The sequence below is a fragment of the Physeter macrocephalus genome, chromosome 11, assembly GCF_002837175.3.
Source record: "Physeter macrocephalus isolate SW-GA chromosome 11, ASM283717v5, whole genome shotgun sequence".
Classification (NCBI taxonomy): Eukaryota; Metazoa; Chordata; class Mammalia; order Artiodactyla; family Physeteridae; genus Physeter; species Physeter macrocephalus.
This window is the reverse complement of record NC_041224.1, coordinates 145,401,465-145,428,814: the sequence shown is the minus strand read 5'-3', so window position 1 is coordinate 145,428,814 and position 27,350 is coordinate 145,401,465. Positions and strand designations below refer to the sequence as shown.

General features: G+C 38.4%; 1 protein-coding gene and 1 long non-coding RNA gene across 9 annotated transcripts in view; one reads left to right on the top strand and one right to left on the bottom strand.

Moving 5' to 3' along the window:
* LOC114487183 (uncharacterized) lies at positions 1–27,320 on the top strand. The gene is made up of 3 exons (XR_003681997.2): positions 1–284; positions 25,269–25,500; positions 26,941–27,320. It is a non-coding gene; the product is annotated as an uncharacterized lncRNA (long non-coding RNA).
* Positions 1–27,350, bottom strand: part of SYNE2 (spectrin repeat containing nuclear envelope protein 2) — a 326,063-nt gene that overhangs the window by 98,580 nt on the left and 200,133 nt on the right. For all 8 annotated transcript variants that reach the window (XM_024133495.2, XM_024133470.2, XM_024133489.2 and 5 more), the window contains exons 58-65: positions 22,262–22,447; positions 20,172–20,294; positions 18,764–18,946; positions 16,296–16,427; positions 12,038–12,235; positions 11,360–11,434; positions 10,001–10,111; positions 3,775–3,891 (exon numbers count right to left, since the gene is read on the bottom strand). In XM_024133495.2, coding sequence (XP_023989263.1) covers positions 3,775–3,891; positions 10,001–10,111; positions 11,360–11,434; positions 12,038–12,235; positions 16,296–16,427; positions 18,764–18,946; positions 20,172–20,294; positions 22,262–22,447 — 1,125 coding nt within the window. The remainder of the gene's footprint in view (positions 1–3,774; positions 3,892–10,000; positions 10,112–11,359; positions 11,435–12,037; positions 12,236–16,295; positions 16,428–18,763; positions 18,947–20,171; positions 20,295–22,261; positions 22,448–27,350) is intronic.

Below are 27,350 nucleotides of genomic sequence, written 5' to 3'. Positions count from 1 at the left end.
TCCAAAGGCAATCCAGCGGTGAAAAGTTAGGAGTCCAAAACGTTCAGATTTGGACTTGCAAAGACCTGTGAACTTATAGCATTTCCCCAGTTAAAAGAAAAATAAGGGCAGAAGAAGTAAGAAAGAAAAGAAAAAGCCACCTCCACAGGCATAGCAATGATCACGTGACCTGGCGCCCCAGGTTTCCAAGCAGCTGATCTGCATGTACACAGGTACAGAGTTCCTGGGCACAGAGGACGCAAACAGGCTTGCACTTCATTAAACGTGTGGGTCCCAGGAGACAGGTGAGTGTGAGCGAGAGGGTGTGCATGTGGGTGGGTGTGTCTGAAACATTTCAGCGAATTGGTCGGTGTTTAAAGTTGCGTGATGCATGATTAAGCAATGCTTACATTGCTGTGCGCTCTGTTCAAACACGGAAAAAGATCTTTACACACCGGCAGGGATACAAGGAAATATACCTCACACTTTTAACTTAACATCTTCTCAAGTAGTTTAGATTATAAAATATTTTAGCTTTCCCCCCACCCCCGCTAGTACTTATCTAAACTTCTCCCTATTAAAAATAACTTGAGTCAAGTGATAAGCTTCACTGGGGTAATTTGGAAACTTTGCCCCTATTCTTCAGTGTCTCTAAAACTACTTTTCACCTTCTAAACACTCAAATATTACTGAGTTAAGGACTAGATGCTTAGAGTATGGTATAAAGAAAGTATGATGTGTGATGTGTTCTTTTTGATATTGAAACACCTAGGTTGCTTATTGATCCGATAGAAAAATGTTTCCCAGGTACCAAGTGAAAGTATTCTAGTAATTATATAATAGATACTTTCAATTTGGAGGCGAAAGATGAATTGATACAGAGATATATTTGCTTCCCGCATCTTTTTCCAGAGTAGTGAAAGAGTATTGTCGACCCCTCTAGAGGAATTTCTTCAGGAATAAGGATTTGTGTTTTGCTCTACAAAATTAGTGATCTCCGTAAATATTTTATTCATTCTGAGTATGATGAAATGACAATGCTTTCTATTTAAGGCTTTGCTAACTCCATCTCAGCATCTAATAGGCACTATTTTGGCTAACTGAGAAATGGGAGTTGCTCACAAATGTGAGCAATATGCAACTCAAATGCATATTTCCTAATATTTGTGGAATTTTGCTTAAACATAGAACTTTCAGTACAACAGAAGCAAACGAAATTGGTATGTGGTAACAAAAATATGCAGGGTATGAAAATACCACTCATTTTCACACACAATGATGAGGCTTATGAAAGCTGCTTTGGCAGAAGGGTCCTCTGAGCTGTACTCGTTCCCCTTGACCATCTATTAACTTCACATATGTTTGCCTTTTCTGCCAAAACGCTATTTCTCCCCTGCCTTCATCGGTGTTTTCTTCAAGAATCACCTTCCTAAGGAAGTCTTCCCATTGCCTTGTTTTCCCTGCAGTTCATATACAGATCTATATTTAGATTCACCTGTTTCAATGTTCTTTTTTAATTCTGATCTTTAAAAAAGCGACAGATATGTGATTTTACTGCCAGACACCAATTTCTAGTTATCTGATTAATTGTTTTCTAGTTTTCAGATATTTCTATCTTAGTGGCAAAGATTTTGGGACCCTCTTTTTTGTCCCCTGAGATAACAATCTGTTGATACTGATTGATCAATTAATTAATTAATCTGCAATAACAGATTTACCATCCGCCTTGCTTATTTACTCAAAAACATTCGAGCACCTATACCTGCCACACAGATGTAGAAAATGACAATATTTAATTGCTTAGCTTTCTCACTAACTCACTGAATTAATAAGGAAATAAGGAAGCTGTATAACTAATCACGGCTTTATTTGCTAGTTATTTGAACCTGAAAAGAATCCAAAGGTGACAGAAGAAAAAAAGGTTATTTGTAACTGTAGAACTTCAATAGCTGAAGGTGGCCTGGGGAATGTGCCAGAAATCGGTTCACTCACCTCTTTTTATAGTTACAGAAATCCAAGTACATTTAATGTTTAATCAGTTCACACCCTTCCCATCCCACCACATTGCTTCTGAGAAGCTCAGGCCCAGATATAAATTACTTGCCCAATGTCACACAGCTCTGAGATCTTTTAATTCTGACTCCAGTTTTTTCCATAATAGCACCCCTATCTTCTCCAAACGATAACCCCAAATTCTAAAAGTAGAAGTTATTTCAATGAAAGTTTTATGACTGTACATTTTGGAGGGTTAAAAGAGTATGACCACAGGTATTTCTTGTTAGAGAATTATGTCATGTCTAAAGCATTAATGTAAACTGATAATACCCAAACTTTTATTGGGCTCTAGAGCTAGGCCACTGTGCTAAGACCATCTCATATTTCACACCCCAAACCCATTATTCCCAGTGCACAGATGAGGAAACTGAGGCTTAGAGAAGCTAGTCAAACTGCCTATGGTCACACAACTAGTAAGTAGAACCAGAATCCAATCCCTGATTTCATTATGCCTTGGGGTCTACAAGTCCACATTAAAAAAAAAAAAAAATTATTTATTTATTTATTTATTTATTTATTTATTTATATTTATTTTTGGCTGCGTCAGGTCTTAGTTGCGGCACGTAGGATATTCGTTGAGGCATGCGGGATCTTTTGTCGAGGCACAGGCTCTTCTCTAGTTGTGGTGTGCGGCTTTTCTTTCTCTAGTTGCAGCGCGCAGGCCCCAGGGCGCGTGGGCTCTGTAGTTTGCCACATGCGGTCTCTCTAGTTGAGGCGCACGAGCTCAGTAGCTGTGGAGCGCGGGCATAGTTGCCCCACGGTATGTGGGATCCCAGTACCCTGACCAGGGATCGAACCCGCATCCCCTTCATTGTAAGGTGGATTCTTTACCACTGGACCACGAGGGTAGTCCCATGTCTTGACATAATTCTGTCAACCCTCTGGCATCCAAGTTAGCCTCTCAGTTAGTGAATGTCATACTGCTTGATTTCTATATAACGCATCGCTGATCTAAGTAAGATCCATTTAAAAGGCAAATGAATTTTCTGGCTGTAGCTGTATTTCATGCCAAAATACCAACCATCAAAAATATTTTACTGTCAACTCTACAAACAGGTGCACACACCCCACCCCACCACCCATTTTATGAAATGCAAATCTGCCTGGCTAAAGTGCCTTACCTAAATGCATTTGCACAAAGACTAAATATGCCACTGGGATGGTGTGGTGGCAGTTTATTTTGTGAGACCAAATCTGCCTTGGTTTCACATCTTTCAATAGTAAGTATTCAAATTAGGAAGGCAGAGTGGAATGTTCTGAGTCTGACTCTTACTCCTCCATTTACCAACTGTACTTTTATTCCCTGAATTTTGATTTCCTCATTTGTAAACATATGGCAGGTATTAACCTACCTTATTTAATCTGAGGATTAGACAGCAAATACAAATGCCTTTTATGTAATAGGCAGTTAATCAATATTAGCTCTCCTCCACTTTCATCGCCCCCATAAGTTATATCTACAGAAGAAAGAAGGAGCTGTTAATGGAAAGGCTAGTTCACCCTCACAAGCGGTGAGTGTGTAAAAAATCTTTAATTGCTCTGTACCCCACTTACTCTCTACGTAAACAACTGATGTCAAATCTTCCCGTGCTCTGGCTTGGCTGCGCACATGAAGATGTTAAAGTTCACAAAGACCTCTTGGTTTGCAATACAAAATATTGCAAAACACAGAGAGCTTTGTCATCTCTGGGGGCTAGTCCAGGTATCTGGGCAGTTGGCTTGTCACCAACAGGGACTTACCTCTTGTGTGTGGTTGGGGCTCAGGGAAAATTCTGGGCCTTGCTCAGTGTTTAGTGAGTCTTGTGCAAAAATCTGTGCCATGGAACTATCACACATGCTTATTTTCCGAGCTGCCTCCTGTAAAGAAAAGAATGAGAGGTCCAGAAAAGTTCCTGCCCTGCTGCCATGAAAGTCCCTCTTCCTGGACCTGCTCAGGTTACAAATCACCTGCTTAAAAAATGTCTAGAGAAGTCAGGTGCATTGAGGAAAAAAAAGTTTGTTCATTAGGCAAAAAAAATCAACTTCCTCAGGTTTGTCTTTATTTTGAAGACTCAAATTCTCTAAAGCTCTGTAGTTAATGAGGGACACATAAGGAATCTAGAGAATTACGTATTTAAATGGATAATTAAGAGAATTAAAATTAAATAAGATTATATGATAAAGCCCACATTTCTAATAATGGGGGAAAGATGAATTTTTAAAATTGGGAACAACTATCCTATCCATGAAAAACATAGCTAAATCCTCGCCTCACTACTAACAATGAATTCTAATTGTATCTAATATTTAAATGTAAAAGTTATACCATAAAAATTCTTGAAGAAAATATGAATGAATCTATTTCTAATCTAGGAGTGGGGAGGGACTTCTAAAGCATGACAATAAAGGAAAAAAATATTAGTATTAACAACATAAATAAAATAACAGGCACCACAAAAGACACCATAATCTAAGTTAAAAGAGAAATAACAGACTGGGATAACATCTTGCAAACTGTTAATATCCTTAATATGTTAATTACTGTTATAAATCAATAGGGAAAACATCCCAGTCTGTTTGAAGAAAAAGTCAAATGGCGTGAACAAGTGATTCATAAAAGAAGAATATGAAAGCCAATGAACACCTAAAGAGATACTCAAAATTCTTAGAATATATGCAATTTAAGCCACTGGCTATGTTTGGCAAAGACCGAAAATGTCCAATATCAGCCTACGGTCAGGAAAGAGGCATTTCCATGCATTCCTGGTAGAAATAAAATTGATGTACTCTTTCTAGAGGGCAGTTTGACAATGTGTGTCACATTTTAAATGGATGTACACTTTGATCCTAGTAAGTGTAACCCACTTACTAGGTCAGTCAAAGTTAAACAATGGGAAAATGAAATGTACACAAATATTTAACATAATGCAGTGGGAAAAGTAGATGACGTAATCAACCAATCTTGATTGCTCTACTTACAAGCTGTGTGATCTTGGACAAGTTAACCTGGACTTTCTGAGCCTCATTTACTTCATCTTTAAAGTGAGAATATAACCCAGCTCACTCACTCCTGTGATTATTAAACAAGATGACATATACAAAGCATCTCATAGTTCCTAAGAAAATGTTACTTTCCTGCTCCACGTACTGAAAACAGTAACTGCTATTAGAAAGTTATGAACCAAAAACCAAAGGTAAAGCTTAGATAAAATTGGAAAGGTAGGTTGGGATCAGGATAAGTCTGGAAGTCAGGCTAAGAAGATTGCATTTTATTCAGCAGATAGTCAGAATCCAGGAAAGACTGGAGCTTGGCATGAACTGTTTTAGGAAAAGCCATCAGTTAATACTGTGTAAGACATATAAACGACTAGAGGCTATAAATCCACTTAGAAGCCTACTCTAAAAGTCTAGGGAAGAAGTTAACAATTGCCTGGAATGGGATGATGACAAAAATAATGGGAGGTGAAGAAGGATGTAAAGACTGAATGAACATCACTTGACCAGTGGATATGAAAGGTAAGACAAATGAGGTACCTGAGACGACTCTGAAGTTTGTCTCAGACCCTGAGAAAACAGTGGTGCCACTAACAGACACTGAGGAATTAGGAGGAAGAGCAAGCATTGAAGGAAAGTTGGTAAATGGATTTGAGATGAAGAAAATACATTCAAAAAGAGAAATCTATCTGGAGAGTAGAAATCAGGAACAGATTTATAGGAAAAGTCAAGACTAGAGATTTGATTTGGGAATCCCTGTCATACAGGTGACTACCAAACCTATGAGAGGAGAAGAAATTGCCATGAGAGAAAACAGAGAAGAAAGAAGAGGACAAAACATTGGGGGAAATGCCTACCATCACAGAGATGGGGCAAGAGAAGGAGATGGAAGAGGGGCTGCAGGTAGATGAGACAAGAAAGTACAGAATTAAGAAAGCCAAAGAAACACTGCATTTCAAGAAGGAAGAGGTGGTTAGTGCTGAAGAGATCAAGAAGGATTAGGACTAATAAAAGGGCACTTAATTGATATGCAGAAGTCAACAGCAATTTAAGTACAGCAAGGGACAAAATCTTGATTACAAAAGGGGCCAAGAAAGAGGAGCACCAAAGTAAAGACATAGCCATAAATGAAAGAGGAAGAACCATGTAATTGATCTGGAAAGCAGGATCAAAAAATTCAATGGAATTCTATCAAACATTTAGAGAAGAGCTATCACCTGTCCTTCTCAAACTCTTCCAAAATATAGCAGAGGGAGGAACACTCCCAAACTCATTCTACGAGGCCACCATCACCCTGATACCAAAACCAGACAAAGATGTCACAAAGAAAGAAAACTACAGGCCAATATCACTGATGAACAGAGATGCAAAAATCCTCAACAAAATACTAGCAAACAGAATCCAACAGCACATTAAAAGGATCACACACAAAAAAATAATAATAAAAATAAAATAAAAAATAAAATAAAATAAAAGGATCATACAACATGATCAAGTGGGGTTTATCCCAGGAAGGGAAGGATTCTTCAATATATGCAAACCAATCAATGTGATACACCATATTGACAAATTGAAGAAGAAAAACCATATGATCATCTCAATAGATGCAGAAAAAGCTTTTGACAAAATTCAACACCTATTTATGATAAAAACTCTCCAGAAAGTGGGCATAGAGGGAACCTACCTCAACATAATAAAGGCCATATACAACATCCAAATAGGAAAAGAAGAAGTAAAGCTGTCACTGTTTGCAGATGACATGATACTATACATAGAGAATCCTAAGGAGGCTACCAGGAAACTACTAGAGCTAATCAATGAATTTGGTAAAGTAGCAGGATACAAAATTAATGCACAGAAATCTCTGGCATTCTTATACACTAATGATGAAAAATCTGAGAGTGAAATTAAGAAAACACTCCCATTTACCATTGCAACAAAAAGAATAAAATATCTAGGAATAAACCTACTTAAGGAGACAAAAGACCTGTATGCAGAAAATTATAAGACACTGATGAAAGAAATTAAAGATGATACAAATAGGTGGAGAGATATACCATGTTCTTGGATTGGAAGAATCAACATTGTGAAAATGACTCTACTACCCAAAGCAATCTACAGATTCAATGCAATCCCTATCAAACTACCACTGGCATTTTTCACAGAAGTAGAACAAAAAATTTCACAATTTGTATGGAAACACAAAAGACCCCGAATAGCCAAAGCAATCTTGAGAACGAAAAATGGAGCTGGAGGAATCAGGCTCCCTGACTTCCGATTATACTACAAGGTTACAGTAATCAAGACAGTATGGTACTGGCACAAAAACAGAAATATAGATCAATGGAACAGGGTAGAAAGCCCAGAGATAAACCCACACACATATGGTCACCTTATCTTTGATAAAGGAGGGAAGGATATACAGTGGAGAAAAGACAGCCTCTTCAATAAGTGGTGCTGGGAAAACTGGACAGCTACATGTAAGAGTATGAAATTAGAACACTCCCTAATACCATACACAAAAATAAACTCAAAATGGGTTAAAGATCTAAATGTAAGTCCAGACACTATCAAACTCTTAGAGGAAAACATAGGCAGAACACTCTATGACATAAATCACAGCAAGATCCTTTTTGACCCATCTCCTAGAGAAATGGAAATAAAAACAAAAATAAACAAATGGGACCTAATGAAACTTAAAAGCTTTTGCACAGCAAAGGATACCATAAACAAGACCAAAAGACAACCCTCAGAATGGGAGAAAATATTTGCAAATGAAGCAGCTGACAAAGGATTCATCTCCAAAATTTACAAGCAGCTCATGCAGCTCAATATCAAAAAAACAAACAACCCAATCCAAAAATGGGCAGAAGACCTAAATAGACATTTCTCCAAAGAAGATATACAGATTGCCAACAAACACATGAAAGAATGCTCAACATCATTAGTCATTAGAGAAATGCAAATCAAAACTACATTGAGGTATCATCTCACACCAGTCAGAATGGCCATCATCAAAAAATCTGGAAACAATAAATGCTGGAGAGGGTGTGGAGAAAAGGGAACCCTCTTGCACTGTTGGTGGGAATGTAAATTGATACAGCCACTATGGAGAACAGTATGGAGGTTCTTTAATAAACTAAAAATAGAACTACCATATGACCCAGCAATCCTACTTCTGGGCATATACCCTGAGAAAACCATAATTCAAAAAGAGTCACGTACCACAATGTTTATTGCAGCTCTATTTACAATAGCCAGGACATGGAAGCAACCTAAGTGTCCATCAACAGATGAATGGATAAAGAAGATGTGGCACATATATACAATGGAATATTACTCAGCCATAAAAAGAAACGAAATTGAGTTATTTGTAGTGAGGTGGATGGACCTGGAGTCTGTCATACAGAGTGAAGTAAGTCAGAAGGAGAAAAACAAATACCGTATGCTAACACATATATATGGAATCTAAGAAAAAAAAATGTCATGAAGAGATTAGTGGTAGGACGGGAATAAAACACAGACCTACTAAATCTAAAAAAAAAAAAAAAAAAAAGGTCACGAAGAACCTAGGGGCAGGACGGGAATAAAGACGCAGACCTACTAGAGAATGGACTCGAGGACACGGGGAGGGGGAAGGGTAAACTGTGACAAAGTGAGCGAGTGGCATGTACATATATACACTACCAAATGTAAAACCGATAGCTAGTGGGAAGCAGCCGCATAGCACAGGACATCAGCTCGGTGCTTTGTGACCACCTAGAGGGGTGGTATAGGGAGGGTGGGAGGGAGGGAGATGCAAGAGGGAAGAGATATGGGGATATATGTATATGTATAGCTGATTCACTTTGTTATAAAGCAGAAACTAACATACCATTGTAAAGCAATTATACTCCAATAAAGATGTAAAAAAAAAAAAAAAGAAATTCAATGCATTACAGTAGCATATTGAGCTCAGTACAGGACGTCAAAATGTAGAAGGTAAAGTTCTTGCTTTTCATGAAACTGTGTCAGGTTTATGCATGAAACTGATAGGTCATAACGGAGGTTCAAAATACTATGGGAAAACAAAGGGAAAGAGGCAGGCAGTTTCTTGGAGGAGGCGGAAGTTGAGATGGGCCTTTGTGGATTGGTAGGAAGGAAGTCCACAGGCAGATATGGAGAGAAGGGCACCCCAGGGAGGTAAAGCAGTTTCTGAAGAGATGGACTGGGCTCTGGGTCCCTCAGCTTGTTTCGAGCGGTAAGGCCATGGGGGAGGGAATTTGTTAGGGAAGGGGAAACTGAATACTTCTGAGGTAGAGAGGAAAGGAAGCTACCAAGAGAAAGAGACTGGAGATGAAGGTACAAGCGTAGCCCCGTGCCAAAGATGAATGAAAGGACTGGCCTGGGAGCTGGGGGAGGGGTCAACCCTGGTCAGGAGGCAGGCGCAGGAGGTGTGTGGATCATAATGATGAAGAGATCTTTCAGGAGCAAGGGAAAAACACTATCTTCACATCAGCATGTAATAATGATTTTCTAAAGTGAGGGCAGTTGCCCTCTATTTTGAGAGACTGGAGAAGGTTTAGAAGGTCATAAGGAGCAAAAAGACTTATTAATTTACCTTCCATACTACTTTGTTCCAAAAAGAGAATGATGGGGAGACCTTTCACCCCAACTGCTCCCCAAAGGGTGGCATGTTAAATGCTTTAACCACTATGGTAAACCTTTTAGGTGCTCCTTTCAGTAATCTGTTTTGTCAGTTTGGATTTTCACATATGGAGTGTTTCTCAGCAAAATACTCTCCTATTATCACTGAGTGCACAAAAGAAATGCAAGTAATAGGTAAGTACTCAGTTGTCTTTGCTTTGTGCAGAGGTAACACTGAGAAGCTTAAAAAAATGTCAACCCACGTAGGTTCCCTCCTGAAGCATTCTTTCAATAAGAAATTCTTTGCTTTGGCTTACTATCCCTGCCCATCCCCTACCCCCAACAAATGTGATATGTCCAGTATTACCTGAACCATCGTTCCAGAGGAGGAGGATGCCCTGTCTTCCTCCATGTCCTTGTCAAGTTTCCAGAGTAAAGATGGGGACCCGGAAGACGGCTCTGCTTTCTTATCTCCACTCTGACACAGCAATCAATTGATTAGCAAAGGGAGGTGATTTCCTACCATCATAACAGCATCCTCCTCATCTCTTTTATATAAGACTCAGCTTACCAGGTAGTATAACTGCAGCCCTGAATTCCACCCGTCCCCCTATTCGTCATCGATTTCTTTGGCTAACTACATCACAGGAGTCCAAATGTGGTTGCTCTTCCTAAAGCCTAAAAAATATTCTTATAAGTTGGGATTCAGCTCATGTCACACAAAGGGGATCTTTAAAACGCTGCTTTAGGAATTTGATCTGCTTTGGTAAATGTAACCTCAAACGCCATCTTTAAAATAACAGCCTGATGAACATGTATTTTTTGATCGTTGTCAAAGACAAACAATGAATACTATAAACATATCAGTTCAGAGGCAAATACAGGTCTCAAATTAGAATTGCACTGAAGTGCACTCTTTTTTCTGGTCCTGGTACCTCCTCCACTCTCACAATTCTCTCTACTGTGAAGGGGCATAATCAATAAAGTTGTCTGATGGTCAGTGTATAATAAGCCTCACTTCTCCTTGTCCGACCACTCAGCCCCATGTGTCCTAGTGATACACTGAAGGACAACAGGCTGTTCTGTGTGACCGTGGAGCTACTGAACAATCTATAAAACGAGCAGGGAGGATGTCTGGTGGTTACGTGCGAGACATTAAAAACTGTAAATTGCTGCAATTTTCTTCCCTTTCGCACAAGACCCACTATCACTTTAATTCTTAAAGTATGAAATGGAAATTGATATCAGGAAAGACAACTGGCAAAGGTCTCATCCAACCAGTTCTGATGGAGTAATAAGGATTCATAGTAGGGTTAGTTGCTAATACCATTCTTTGTGTCCTTGGCAATGCTGTTTCAGACTAAAAAAAGTAATTCAAATACGGAAAGATAAAGTTCTAAAGAGCACACCAGGAGTGCCAACCAAACAGCAGAGAAAGTACTCAAAACTCCAGAGAAAGTACTCAGAAGTCAGGATACGACAAAGAACTTCATTTTCTCCCTTCTGCCAACAAGTGTGTCTGAATTACATTTATTCCACTCTGGTCTGAAGTAGGTTTAGATGCCCTTAAACATTAATAACATAAGACAACTACTTCAATCACCCTTACAAAATACCAGCAATGAATTTAAAAATCCTTACGTTTCCATTCATTTTAAGATCTTCTCATTGACCTTTTAGAGATTACTGTTCTAACAAACTTGAACGAGAAAATCAATTTCCTTACTTCGCTCTTCAGGAAGCTTTCTTCCGCCTCTTCCTCAACTGCCGGCAGGAAGAACATGGAGCCCGTTCTGTTCAACTGAAAGGCACAGCACAAAGACTTGCAGTCGGGTTGCCGTTCAACGTCACCAGGATCTTGGCCTGGCCGCATTTTTATATAGCTAATTTTTTACTTACTTTATCCAAGAGGCCCACCCACACAAGGAACCTCGGGGTCTAGCAACTCTCAGCTCATCCAGCTGAATATCATGACTCACTCAAATCTTCTATCTCTTTCATTTGCACTGCCTTCTGTGGCCCCTCATCAAACTATTCAAGAATGTGATTCATTGATGTGGATTCAGAGTGGGCTTAGAGAGGTGCTGGACCCGTTTTTGAGTTTGCAATGGGCTGTTTAGTAGGAAGATACTTCAAAGGGTAGATGCCACCCACCTATCCATGGAATTTCATAAGCACATCCTTAAGTAACTCGGGCATCAGAATTCTGGGTTGAGTCCAGAACAGACACACCCTGAGGATTAATATTCACTAGTGAATAATCTCAGGCAGAGTATTTCCACTTTTAAAAATTCCTTTACTATAGGCTATATACATAGATGCCACAGGCCTTCCAGGTGAAAAATACTACCAATTTAAAGCTCTTGCGGAATGTGGGACCAGCATTAACTAATGTCATACCCACCTTCCATTCAGAAGCATCCCTCTCAGCCCCTCCATCCTCGTCTGACGCTCTGGCTGACAGCATTTCCTTTTCTAATTCTTGCTGTTTTTGCTGAAAATGCTGGTGAAGTTTTAGTACGGCAGCCTTCAAGTCCACCAACAGGTCTTCTTTTTTCTGGTTCAAGCTCAGAATCTGCTTTTCCGTACCTTCGATTTCTCCCTGTACAGAAAGAGTGTTTGCATTCCTTTGGGACGTCTGATACCTTTGCCACAGGAGCCTACTTCAATCGGTACAAGGGATGAAGATTTTTCTATGCTGTGGGGTTGGCAGAGCCAGGAGCCAGTCCCTGGTACAGTATAGCTCCTCTTCATCTGGACTGTGTTTCTAAATGACCTGGGGCAGGTTTATAAGGTCCCTTATAGGATTCCTTAGCCTCATCTGATACCTTGTCAATCAATCTCTAGGCGTCAAGCGGTGGCTCAGAAATTTGTAACAAGCTCCACAGGTGACTGTGGTGTGCAGCCAGGGTTGCCCCACTCCAGTGGCCACAGGACTGACTGACCAGAATCCGCAGGGTCAGGGGCCATGAACCTGCACTTTAACAAGCTTCCAGAAGATTTGTACGCAGGCTAATGTTTGGGAACCGCTGAGAGAAAACGAGGCTAGAAATCTCACACTTTTATTATCACTTTTGAAGACTTCTTTAGTATTACTAAATACATTTACTTTTTTCTCACAGCCAAAGCATCCTAACAAATGGGAATAAATAAGCCAGTAAGGGTACTGTGAAGTGTAACTTGTTATGGGAATGAACAGGTGATTCCAAGCTTTAAAAGATTACTTTAAAATTTTGTATGATTGACACGTGGGAATAAAATTTCTTATACATGGTAGAAGTACAGATGCCCACTGTCTGTCTAAAAGGATTATAGAATTATAGAATCCTAGATTTGGAGGAAATATCAGGTGTCATCTTGTCTGACATCTTCCTCTTTAGCACCCTAAAAGGCATCATTTAAAGCCTGAGCTTTACAGCAAGTGCTGTATCAGAAAACAACCTGCTCCCTTTTAGCAAATCTTTCACATATTGGAATTTTGTCCCTAATGTATTCCTTAACCCCCCAGTCCATTCATTCATTCCTTTCTTCCTTATTTCTTTTTTTAAAATATTTATTTATTTATTATTTATTTGGTTGCACAGGGTCCTTAGTTTAAGTGGCAGGCTGGCTCCTTAGTTGCGGCTCCCTGGCTCCTTAGTTGCGGCTCGCCAGCTCCTTAGTTGTGGCATGAGAACTCTTAGTTGCAGCACACATGTGGGATCCAGTTCCCCAACCAGGGCTCGAACCCGGGCTCCCTGCACTGGGAGCTCGGAGTCTCAACCGCTGTGCTACGAGGGAAGTCCCCTTTCTTCCTTATTTCTTTCTTTCTATCCATCCATCCTACAGATATTCATAGAATCATTAATTTTTTTTAGAGACAAAGAAACTCAACATGTCTCCACCTATAAGTGAGAGTTCTGAAGTCCAGAGAAAGAAGGTGATTCTTCCAGGGCTGCAGCTAGTGACAGAGCGTAGACTTGGACTTCTGACACCCAGCCCCCATGGCTCTTGTGCTACTGCACACATTCCGACACCAATACCCCTATTCTGCCTGAAGTTAAACTCCTTGTGATTGCTTTGGGAAATGATAACTTAATTAAATCTGAGTTGGCTGTGGTGTGTGTCCCTTTTCAATAAACACTAAACTTCAGAGGTACAGCGCCTCCCAACAGACGTAATACTACAGCCATTAGAATAACACTTAGAGAAACAGACTAGTCTGCAGAGCCACTAGCATCATGGAGACAGAGAAGGCACAGAGAGGCCATTCTCAAAGCGGCATGTGCAGACCCTAGGGGGTCCACACTCCATGAGGTCAAGATCATTTTCATAATAATTCTAAAATGTTACTGGCCTTTCTCACTGTGTTGACATTTTTCTCTGTGTGATGTTGCAGAAGCAATGGTGGGTAAAGCTACTGACACAGTATGAATCAAGGCAGCGATATCAACTCTATTAGTAGTTACTAGATGCTTCACTATCATGAATTTAACTGGAAAAAAAAGGCAGCTTCACTTAAGAATATCCTTGATAAAGAACATGTATTTTTAATATTCTGTATGACAAAGTGGGAAGCCTGCATAAAGCACTTCTGCTATATACCAAAGTTTAATGGTTGAGGAATAGCACTCGTGATTAAGTTTCAAGCTAACCTATCCATATTTTTCTCATAGAATACTATTTTTACTTGAAAAAAAAAGATGGTTGTTAAACCATACATACATAAATACATACATATATATGTAATATATATATATATAAAGATTTTTCTGAAGAGGTAGATGTTAATATTAATAAATGTGAATTTTTTAATATCGGCTACTGAAATGTGTCATCATTTGGAGGATCTACATGACTAGTCAAATAGTATTTTCCAAATTATCAAACATGATGTTAAAAAATCATGCATGGTTGGAGATCCATTCCAAGTACAAGAGAGATCAATGGATTTTAATGTAAGAGTATGAAAAGTTCACTGACATGGCTTCAAATTCCATTTAACAATGAACCTCTGAGTAATTCTACTTGTTGGAGTTTAGTGTAGTTTCAAAGGATGTCCACAATTATTCAAAAGGGTTATTAAAATATTTCTCTCTTTTCCGTGTACATGTCTTTGAGAGGTTAGATTGTCTTTATATAATTCAAAGAAAACGACATACCTCAATAGATTGAATGCAGAAGATGAGAATCTAGCTGTCTCCTAGTAAGCCAGACTAATGAGATTTGCAAAAATGTAAAACATTGTCACTCTTCTCACTACATTTTACATTTCTGAGTTTTAATATAAACACAAGTTCTTTGGGGTCCTTTAATTTTTTTTTTTTTTTTTTTTGTGGACCTCAGAAACACAGAATTAGATTAATCATACTCCCTGCTTCACAACTTGTTTTCATCATTGTCCATGCATGGTATGCTCTTTTTTAAAAATAATTTCTTTTTTAAAAAATTAATTTATTAATTTATTTTTGGTACGTTGGGTCTTCGTTGCTGCATGCGGGCTTTCTCTAGTTGCCGCTAGTGGGGACTACTCTTCAATGCGTGTGAAGGCTTCTCATTGCGGTGGCTTCTCTTGTTGCAGAGCATGGGCTCTAGGCGCACGGGCTTCAGTAGTTGTGGCACGTGGGCTCAGTAGTTGTGGCTTTCTGGCTCTAGAGCGCAGGCTCAATAATTGTGGCGCATGGGCTTGGCTGCTCCGCGGCACATGGGATCTTCCCGGACCAGGGATCGAACCTGTGTCCCCTGCATTGGCAGGCGGATTCTTAACCACTGCGCCACCAGGGAAGCCCCTGGGGTTCTTAAATTTTTTAATGTAAAGGGAAATTTGACACTTTTACAATACTGAATTTTTTTTTTTTTTTGCGGTACGCGGGCCTCTCACTGTTGTGGCCTCTCCCATTGCGGAGCACAGGCTCCGGACGCGCAGGCTCAGCGGCCATGGCTCACGGGCCTAGCCGCTCCGCGGCATGTGGGATCTTCCCGGACCGGGGCATGAACCCGTGTCCCCTGCATCAGCAGGCGGACTCTCAAACACTGCGCCACCAGGGAAGCCCAATACTGAATCTTTAATACACTGAGTCTGCCTTATTGAGTCCACCACTTAATAGCTGTGTGTCATCTTGGACCCCTCTGTACTTCATTTCAGACATTAAGAAATTTGCCCTACATCTCACAGCTGGAAAGTGGTGTAACGTGGCTTTGAACACCATAGCAATTGTGTGCCTACATCAACTTGATGGCAATAGAAAGTTAACATGCAAACCACTGTAACTGGGTCCACAGGACATTGTTAACAATGGCATATGGAGAAACTGCTTAGTATATGGAACTCTTTATTACAATAGCATTCAGTCTTCTAAAGCCCAGCCTGCCTGACCCCTATGCCAGAAAGCTAGCTGGAAAGCCAGGTTGTCCAAATACCATCTGTTACATCAGCTTCTTTGTTATCAGCCAGAATGCACCAAGTTGAGGCTAAAGACACTTGAAGAGACTTCCATTATGATAATTATATAATAACCTATTTTATGTAATAGGAATGAAAAGTAAATACACACATAAAATACCTTCAGTTGAAAGAGAGAAGTAGGAAATACACTGTATCATCAAAAAGGGCTTGTAGACACCAACAGCTTAGAAAGTGATTGTTTAATAAACTGCTGGAAAAATGAATGAAAGAAATATACCTGTACTTGTGGCAGGTTGGCAGCTCGGTCTGGTGACATATGTTCATGGGAGAATTCAGCTGAATAATTATTTAAGATCTGTTTCAATTTTTCTATTTCTTCATCGCATTCATTTGTCTGTTTTATGACTATCTATAAAATAACCCCCCACAAAAAGAAGATCAATGGGCTACTTCCAATGTCAATCTCCATCACAAACTCCAATCAATTATATCAATACACAACCACACAGATTCCAATAGGAAATGGTAGCCTCAATACAGAGAACAACGTTTGCAAAGCTGGCACCTGACCTTCCTGCTCCACTTAGATGCTAGAGCACCTTGGGTTCAAGTCTAATTAGACATACGCTTGTTCTTAAGTATTCCCAATCTAACAGGCTTATTCTGGGAAGCATTTTATAGCATGTTAACATAAAGTTGCTAAGTTTATGAAATTACTGATATGTCACAAACGCCATTTTAATACATATTCCTTGCGGGGCTTTCAATACATAGAAAGGTGACAATCCTGATTCAGAATGGAAAGGCCATGTGATTTGAGAAATGATGGGTTTTCCTGGTCCAGACACATCCTCACCTGGTACCCCTTGGGATCTGTGATATACATTTCATGGTAAGAGGCTGAGGTTTGAGAGCAGTCTGAGTTTTCAGAATAAGGCAACACCAGAACAATACCTGGAATCTAGTGTTAAGGGAATAGTAGAGCTTGAACCTACTACCTGTGTGCTAAATGATATGATCAAAGTGTGATGAAAGATAAAGAAACGGACTTCAAAAGAAAATCTAGATATTTCCTTGTATGCTTCACAATGAAACAAAATGCCTTTTGAAACTACAAAGTTTCTGGCCAACACAGAATTCTTCCTTGTATTTTCTTTAATATTTAACTATAATTTTAGCTGCAGGCTGGAAATGAATAACTATGTTTGCTGCACACACCTGTTCCCCAGCCCTCAGTAATGAGCTACATCCCATTACTCCCCCCAAAAGTAATTTGTCTTATTTTCCACAATGAGAGCACTTACAATTATCTAATGTAGAAATGAAAAGAAATGTACCATATTCTAATGATTTTCATTACCACTGGCTTACTTATCTTTGAAATACCTGAGATGACATCTGATTTCCACTAACACAATAAGATGGAAAATTTTAGCAGCACAGTTTGATATCTAACTTGGCACAAAACCTAATTTCCTCTTCTACTGCCCCCTCTTTCATCTTGTGAAGGAGTCACTTTAAAGCATAGTTAGGACTGTTATTTTCTTTTTCTGACCAGGAGACCAATAAAGCACAAAAAGATTAAAAGTAACAGATCAAATTTTCTTTGTTTTTTTAATTTTTCTTCTCTTTATATTATTAAAAAAATAGTACATTGAGTGCCAGATCTTTTTTCTCCCTGTGGGTGTTAGGAAATGATGTCAGCTGATCAGTAGCCAGGCCAGAGAGACTACATGAGCTAAGACTCAAACCAGAGATTACAATATCCTCAAATCTTAGGAGAACAAAGTGACCACCAAATGTGAATGAAATTTAAGAGGGAGAAAGAGATAGCAGTTTTCTTCCTATAACCAGGCGACGGATGGGAAGGAGGAAAAATAACCTTTTCTCTTACCCTGACACACCTAATCAAGAAAAGTAGGCAGGAGGGGGTGTCTACCAAGAAGGTTGAAAAGTCTGTGGCTCTTTCAGCAACTTTCTTTTCCTGTAGGAGTGGTTGTTGATATAGGAATACCAACCAAAGTAAAATGTAATTTCTATCTAAAGATAATTCCTGACTTGAGAAAGGAGATCAATCAAAAGAATTTTAAAAAGCCCTCAGGGAGAGGCTAGAAGATGTCATCAGTTAGAAGGAAGAGACCTCGATATGAAGAATAATACTAGGAGTCTAGAAACTCAAATTCTTTTCTTATCTGTACACAAATTAATCTCAACATAAGTTAACTCTGGTCTTTCAGAAAGTCATCTGACCTTTGGACTCTAGTCTCCTAATGTGTAAAAATAAAAATGGCAAAGTGCCTACCCTACCTGTATCATGTTGGTAATAAATTGAAATGATTAATAGGAAAGCAGCTGAGAGGTATAAAGAGATTATTGTGGGTCTGTCAGCCTCATGAGACTGCAAATGCACTGTTCAGGTTCAGCCTCTTCCCACAGCATTTTACCCATGTAGATCTTCAATAATTAAAGAATGGAATGAAATAGAACAAAACTAGACTTTAATGTCTTCAACCAGAACAAGAATAAGAGCTGAGAAAAATCACTTTAACCTCATTTGAGCAACAAGATACTCTCTTATATCAAATGCCACCTCCTGGATAATAATACTGGAAGAGACCAAAGAGAATCAACACAGGCAGCATCTTAGTGTCATGGGAATTTGACCCGCCCAACCATAAAAACAACACCAGCTTTTGCTGAACATTTTCATCCAATAAGTTGGCTGTCATCACAAAAACCACTCACCTTTAATAACTCATTTTGTTCCTGAGTCACATTTTCCAACAGTTTTATATCTTGTAAAAGCTGATTTGTCCTCTGAAACACAGGCAGAGGCTTCATTCCTGTCTGGGGTAACCTCAGTTCCACTTGGTAAGACATGATTTCATCAATGGTTTTCTTCATGGGATATATATTTTCCAGTATGACCTTAGATAAACATGGTACACAAGTGAAAAAAAAAAGGCAACTCCTAAATCTATTCAAAATTAAACTTTAGTCTGTATAGTTTTGAGTTTTAAAACAGTGTCTTAGCTCAGGTTGAAAACAACTAATATATTACTTGTGATCTGGCAGTTAAATAAGGTCTCGGGAAAGAATGCCTGGGGCAAGAGTACCCTCCCAGCATTACATGATGCATTTGGACAACGCTTTCCTTCGTTCTCTCCCTCCTGCCTCTCTCTGTAGAACTGTTATGTGCTTCATGTGTTGTCACCAGGCAGTAAGCTGTGGAAGGGCAGGTACTGCCTCTTATTAACTTTCACAACAACTGCACCCAGCACAGGGCTTCCTACATAATAGACCCTCAAAAAATGCTTATTGAATTGAACGGAACTGTCCTGCCAAATTTCGTAAGTTCCAAAACTACACTTCTATTTTGCTTTAATGACATCTGATCCATAGAAATCTGGATTTACATAATGAATAAATTAGGAGAGAGTATTCACTTTACTAAGTACTTCATAGTATTATTTCATTTAATCTTCACAACCACCCTAGGAGGTAGATATCATAACTTCCCTTTCACAGGTAAGGAAATTGGGTTCACAGAAGTTAGAAGACCCAGGTGAGGGCACACTGTAAGAGGCAGGGTCAGGATTCGAACCCAGGGCTGCCTGATCCCAAAGCCCATGCTCTTAACTGGTAGGCTGAGGGGGAAGCAACACCTGTATGCTGTTTAGTATGTCCCAGCTCCTGTGCTAGGGGCTCCATATACATTATAATTGTCCAACATAATCACCACAGTACCAGTGTACAGATATGAAAGCAAATCCAAGACATGTTAACCAATCACTCAAAGGCACACCGCCAGTAAGCAGGACAGCTGGAGCTGGAACCCAGTTCTTCTGACTTAGAGGCTTAAGTGCTTGGACTATTAAACACCTGGATGTGGAGTGAAGGAAAAACTACCAAACCTTGAAGTTTTAGGAAGAAATTAAATGAAAAAGTAACCTATAGGAAAGTTATAGATACATAGATAGCATTAGAAATATGATTTAAAATATGATATTTATAGTCATTCATATTTCCCAACTTTACTTTGCTCTTACTTTAGGAAGACTAAACACTTTTTATCACATCATATTATTACACATTTTAAAACAGGCATAGTAAGTATTATGAGAAAATATTTTTAATAATGATCCATGATTACCTCCCCATGCTTAAGATGCTCTTCAGGTGAAAAATCAAATATTTCTTTTGATAACAGGATAGCTTTGATTTTTGAAACTCTTTTCTCCATTGATTTTACTTCCATTTCAATGGCAACCACATCCTAGAATTTCAGAAACAAAAAAACACACTCATGCAGTATATGTTATATGTTAATAATCTTTCTAAAACACAATTTACTGCCATTTATTCTATTCTCATATTTAACCAAAATATGTTTGCCACTTATATCTCTTCAAAACTAACCAAGTGCTACACAGATAATGTGGACTGTTTTCAATAAAAATGTTGTTCTGTTAGTAATAGCATACCACAATATAAAGCATTGCTTATACTTACTGAGTTAAAAGATCCTCATGGGGCCAATTTTCAATTATTTATGCTATGAGAACAAAAGTAGTATGCATCTGAACAAATTTTAAGTAAATTCTCAAATATCTACAAACTCTTTAGATTTATCTTTGGAATGTCTTTAAACACTTGAATACAAGTGGGTCAATGCTGAAAAAATTCCCACTACTTTAAGTAAAATGATAAAGTCACCCTTGGGAAACAAACACACAAGGAGCTGGAAAATTGACAGATTTTGTTGCCAATTCCCTAACAAACTTTTGCCATGTGGAGAGTCACTAAATTACCTTATAACCTACTTAGATTAATATGAAAAACAGATCATTTATCCAGTGGCTATTCTCCCATCAGTGTCAATTTCTAGAAAGTGGCCAAGAAACTTAAAGTGAAAATGCTGCAATTTGTGCTCTCAAACCTACATATTTATGAATATGTGCTATAAAACCTACATATTGAAGTCCACTCACACTGTAAGAGGGCCTTCGGGCCTTTAGAGCTTAATGGAGATAAACTGAAGCAAAAATAATGCAGGGAATAGGAAAAACTACATAGAAATCATCAAAGGATTTCAAATTATCACAACTTGGAGCCATTCAACGTAGGACAAACATAACTTCATATAAGCAAATGAAGCAGTAATTATAGTAATTTATCTTCCTATTATGAAACATTCAATTATATTGAAATTATTTTCTACACCATATGTTTAAGAAAGTATATAAATGTATACAATGTATTTTATGGTAATTTCCATGAAAAGTTGTACAAGCATTTAACAATTTTGGAATAAGCTTCAATAACCAAGAATATTTAAAAAGTATGATTCTCTGAAGTTACATAAGTGTGGTGCAGGGAATGTAACTGAGAAATAAAAGGTAAATTATTAAGACTAACTGCATCTGCCTTTGCTGTGTGACTCCATCCTTAAATAAATGCCTCACATGTTTCAAGCTAAAATAAATAAAATTATTTAAAAATCCAGTGGCTGGTATACAGCAGCCCCTCAATAAATATTTGCTATTGGGGACTGAAGACTTGGGAAGTTATCTGTTTTAATTCCCTCTTTGCTAATCTGTGCTTTAAAATCAATAATATCAGACTTCCCTGGTGGCGCAGTGGTTAAGAATCCGCCTGCCAAGGCAGGGGACACAGGTTCAAGCCCTGGTCTGGGAAGATCCCACATGCCGCAGAGCAGCTAAGCTCGTGAGCCACAACTACTGAGCCCGCATAACACAACTACTGAAGCCCACGTGCCACAACTACTGAAGCCCGCATGCCTAGAGCCCGTGCTCCACAACAGGAGGAGCCACCACAATGAGAAGCCCACGCACCGCAAGGAAGAGTAGCCCCCCCACGCTGCAACTAGAGAAAGCCTGTGCGTAGCAAAGAAGACCCAACGCAGCCAAAAATAAATAAATAAATTTATTAATAAAAAATAAAATAAATAATATCTCCTTTCTGACAAAGAGAAAACACTGAGCTTATCTGATCAGGATTCCTCCCTTTAAATAGACCACTTCTGGACTGAGAATGGGGATATGATTTTTTGTTGTAGTTGCACTATAGGGTACAAAGTAAAATGTAATTCAAGAAATAACATAAATGAAAAATGTACCAGATCCATGTGTCTTCATAGAACTGATTAGTAGTATAACTCTAATTTACTAAATAAAATATAAATTTAAAATAAGAAGTCACATCATTATAGTGCCAACTTACATCAGCCATTCGTTGAATCTGTGGAAGGCTTTCTATGATTTTTTGTTGTAAAGCTACTATTTGATGACTTAACTCTTGTATAGGCTGTGCTAAAGTATCTGTTTCAAAAATTATTGACAAGTCTTCTAGATCCGTGAAAATTGAATGCAAAAGACTGTGCTTCTGTTCTGAATCTTCCAAAGCCATCTAGATAATGGGAAACATGAAAAAAGAGAAACATCAAGATACTGGAACAAGTTGATTGAAATTATATCAGAGAAAATTCTATAACTATGTATGGTGATGGACGGTAACTAGACTTAATGTGGGTGATCATTTTCCAATACATACAAATATTGAATCATTCTGTTGTACACCTGAAACTAATAAATGTTGTATGTGAATAATACCTTAATTAAAAAAATTTAATCAGAGAAAATTTGAATTTGTCTCAACATTTCAAACTCCTATTCATTCCCAATTTCATAATAAAACATTGAACATTCTCTCTTGTCAATGGCAGTACATGACTATAGAATGTCTACCCCATTTTGGTGGGCTTGCAGCAGCTATTTTATACCAAGTAGCCCTGCTCCTCCAGCCATCGTTAACAGAATCAGAAACACCTGACCTGTAAGTTCATCCCTCTATAATTTGGAATTAGGGTCAAGAAAGCCATTCATATATGTATAGCTGATTCACCTTGTTATAAAGCAGAAACTAACACACTATTGTAAAAAAATTATACTCCAATAAAGATGTTAAAAAAAAAGCCATCCAATTGGCTGGACTTGTAATTTGGGGAGATGGGTTTGGCAGAAATAGATAAGTGAAGTGGGGATGGGAAACGAGGAGGCAGTCCTGGTGCCAGTGTCCTCCTTGGCCTTACCATCTAGAGCCACTGACTTCCATGAAACACCCCTATAGCTTGAGTTGACTTGAATAAATTGATACCAAAAGAGCTCTATCTGATAAAACCAAATATAAGTGGAAAACATCCATTTTTAGAATTCCTTAGACATTCTTCCTTAGAATTTTTCTTTTTTTCCTTTAAGGATTATAATTATTAACTTTCAAACTTAAGATTTCAAAATATCTCAGCCACCTATTGGAAATATTCAACCTGCTAATGTAGTCTTCAGGTAATCCCATAAAAAATAACTGATATGAAAAAGAACATTTACTTATGCAACCAGACTTCTAGTCATGAGTCCCCAAAATTAATTAGGTTATTCAGAATTTCATATTGACCTTATTCCAAATCCTAGCAGAAGAAAACGTGAAAGGAAAACAAAACTTAAAACCAACGCTTTTTCCTATAATACTATTTACAATAGCATCAAAAAAACATAAAATACTCAGGAATAAATTTAACAATTTACATTAAAGAGAAATTAAAGAGGACCAAAATAAATAGAGAGATACATCCTGTTCCTGGATGGGAATAGCCAATATGGTTAAGAGGTAAATTCTTGCCAAACTGACCTGGATTTAATGCCCTCCCAAAATTCAAACAGACCTCTGCATAGATATTGACGAGACGATTCTAAAACTTATATGGAAGTGCAAAAGACCCAGATTAGCCAAAACAAATTTGAAAAAGAACAAACGACTAAGTTGTAGAATTTATACTACCTGATTTCAAGATTTACTATAAAGCTGTAGCAATTAAGACCGTGTCATATTGGTAAAAGAATAGACACATAGATCAATAGAACAGAAGAGACAGCCCAGAAACAGACCCACATATATGAGAGGTCAATTGATTTTAACAAAGCACCAAAGTAATTTAATAGTGAATCTTTTCAAAACATGGATAATCCCATAGGAAAAAAATGAACCTTGATTCTTGCTTCATATCATACACAAAAATTAACTTTATTTATTTATTTAACATCTTTATTGGAGTATAATTGCTTTACAATGGTGTGTTAGTTTCTGCTTTATAACAAAGTGAATCAGCTATACATATACATATATCCCCATATCTCCTCCCTCTTGCGTCTCCCTGTTCCACCCCTCTAGGTGGTCACAAAGCACTGAGCTGATCTCCCTGTGCTATGCGGCTGTTTCCCACTAGCTATCTATTTTACATTTGGTAGTATATATAAGTCCATGGATTACAGACCTACAAGTAAGAGTTAAAACTATAAAATTTCTAGAAGAAAAGATAAGAGGAAATCCTTGTGACCCTGAGTTATATAAAGATTTCTTAGATATAACACAAAAGAATAATCTATAAAAGAAAAATATTGATAAATCAGACCTCCTCAAATTAATAACATTTGCTCTTTGAAAGACAATATTAAGAGAATGAAAAGACAAGCCACAAACTAGGAGAAAATATTTGTAAATCACATATGTGACAAAGGATTTTAGAATATTATATAAATAATTCTTACAATTCAATAATAAAAAGACAAATAACCCAATTAAAAAATAGGCAAAAAACCCCAAAAAAACTGAACCGACATTTCACAAATGAAGTGTACAAGTGATAAATAAGCATATGAATAAATGGTCAAATAAAAAAATCATTAGTCATTAGAGAAATGCCATTTAAACCACAGTGAGATACCACTACTTGTCACTAGAGTGGCTAAAATTTAAGACAGATACTATCGAGTGCTGACAAGAATATGAAGTCATTAGAACTCCAGTGGGAATGAAAAATGGTAAAGCCATTTTGGAAAATAATTTAGCAATTTCTTAGTTAAATACCATAAGAGCCAGCAATCTACTCCTACATATTCATCAAATGAAATGACGTGAAAACCTATGTCCACACAAAGATTTGTATATGAATGCTCACAGCGGCTTTGCTCATAATAGCTGTTGCAGCTCCTAAAATGGCCCCCAATAATCCCCACCTCCTGGTACTCATGTCCTTATAATCAGTTCTCTTGAATGCAGGCTGAGCTTACTGACTTACTTCTAATAAGATATGGCAGAAATGATGAGATGTCACTTCCAAGATTAGATTATAAAAGACCGTTTCTGTCTTGGGAGCTCTCTCACTCTTTTTTAGATTGTTCATGGTGAAGGGAGCAAGCTGCCATGCCATAAGGCAGTCTTGTGGAGAGGCCCTCACATCTGTGAATGGCAGTGGATCTTCTGAGGCCTGCCAACAGCCACGTGAATGAGCCTGGAAGTGCATCCTGTCTCTTCCTTCACCCAAACTGAGCCTTCAGATGAGATCACAGCCTTGGCTGACACCTTGACTGCATTCTCATGAGAGACCTTGAGCCAGAACCACTCAGGTAAGCCATGCCTGGATCCCATAATTCTTGTTTTAAGCTGTTAACTTCAAGAGTGATGTGTTACAATGCAATAGATACAGAATACATAGCCCCAAACTTGAAATAACCCAAATGTCTATTAATGGTGAAGGAATAAACATATTGCATATTTCCACAAATGGAATACTATTTAGCAGTCAAAAGAATAAACTACCTATAAATGTAACAACCTGAATGAATCTCAAAAACATTAAGCTAAGTAAAAGAAGTCAGGCCCAAAAGACTGTATGATTCTATTCATTGGATACTGTAGAGAAGGCAAAATTATAGGAACAGAAACCAATGAGTGATTACATAGGGCTGAACATAGGTAAAAGGATACTGACTGCAAAGGAGCATAGAGAAACTTTCTGGGGTGATGGAAATGGTCTTTATGTACTGATGGTGGTAGTGGGTACACAACTGGATAACTTTATCAAAACTTACCTAGCTGTACACTTAGGTGTTTTTTACTATCTGTAAGTTATACCTTAATGAAGTTGATTTAAAGAACAAGTTGTTTTCCTATTTTCTACACTGATAATTTATGTTTCAGTGAGTCTCCATTACAACAGCAGACTTCATGGAATCATCTTTAGGTTATGAAAACCTAATTTAACAAATGCAATCAAGGTGGAAGGTGATAGTGCAATTAAAACAGACTTTTAAACCTTAGCTGAGAGTTTTCATACTTCTTTAAGAGTCATTTTAAAAAACAATACCAGGTAATGTTAGAAAAATGGTAAAGGGTGCCCTAAAGTAGGACAACTATTTTCAAAATAGGAACAAAGTGGGGTATTCACATGGGACTAGTTATTTATGACTTATTTCCCATTGGGGGATTTATTAGAATACATTCTGTGGACATCAGCCTGCATATCCCCTTGTTTCTACTTCCTCCAGCTAATAACCTAAGTTCTACTCAGTTCCATGTAAACAAAGGTCAGCAAAGGAGGGTGTCCTGAACAGTTTGAGAGATACTTTTACACTTTTACATTTGTATCAGAAGAAGGCAGTAAAACTTCAGCTGTTTTTGCATATGTTCATTCTTGTACAGTTTTTTAAAAACTCCTAATAAGCATTTGAGGGAAAAAAAGCATCATTCCTCTCTTCTGTCTGCAAACTTCTTGAAAATGATGAAAAATACAGGTGATTTAAAATAAAAAGATGACATGCTTTGGGGATGTGGAAAGTCAACCCAAGAGGTGGGGGCAGAAATCACAGGCAAGGGGAAGAAAAGAAACAAGTAGGTGAAAATGCAGTATCTTTACAACTGTTACCACAGGAAAAAACTGTGCCAAGAAGTCTCACAGGGGAGGTATGAAGTCAGTTGTTACTTAGGGACACATTGAGCTACTTTAAAGATATAAAAAAAAGAGTTGGATCAGCTTTGAGGTCTGATTACTCTACAAATTGTTATAGGAGATTTCCCTGGTAGTGCAGTGGCTAAGAATCTGCCTGCCAATGCAGGGAACGTGGGTTCGATCCCTGGTCCGGGAAGATCTCACATGCCGCGGAGCAACTAAGCCCCTGTGTCACAGCTACTGAGACCACGCGCCACAACTACTGAAGCCCACGCGCCCTAGAGCCCGTGCACCACAACTACTGAGCCCACGTGCCGCAGCTACTGAAGCCTATGCACTCTAGGGCCCGTGTGCTGCAACTACTGAAGCCTGAGCGCCTAGAGCCTGTGCTCCGCAACAAGAGAAGCCACCGCAATGAGAAGCCCGCGCACCGCAACCAAGAGTAGCTCCGGCCTGCTGCAACTGGAGAAAGCCCGCAAGCAGCAACAAAGACCCAACACAGCCAGAGCCCGTGCACCACAACTACTG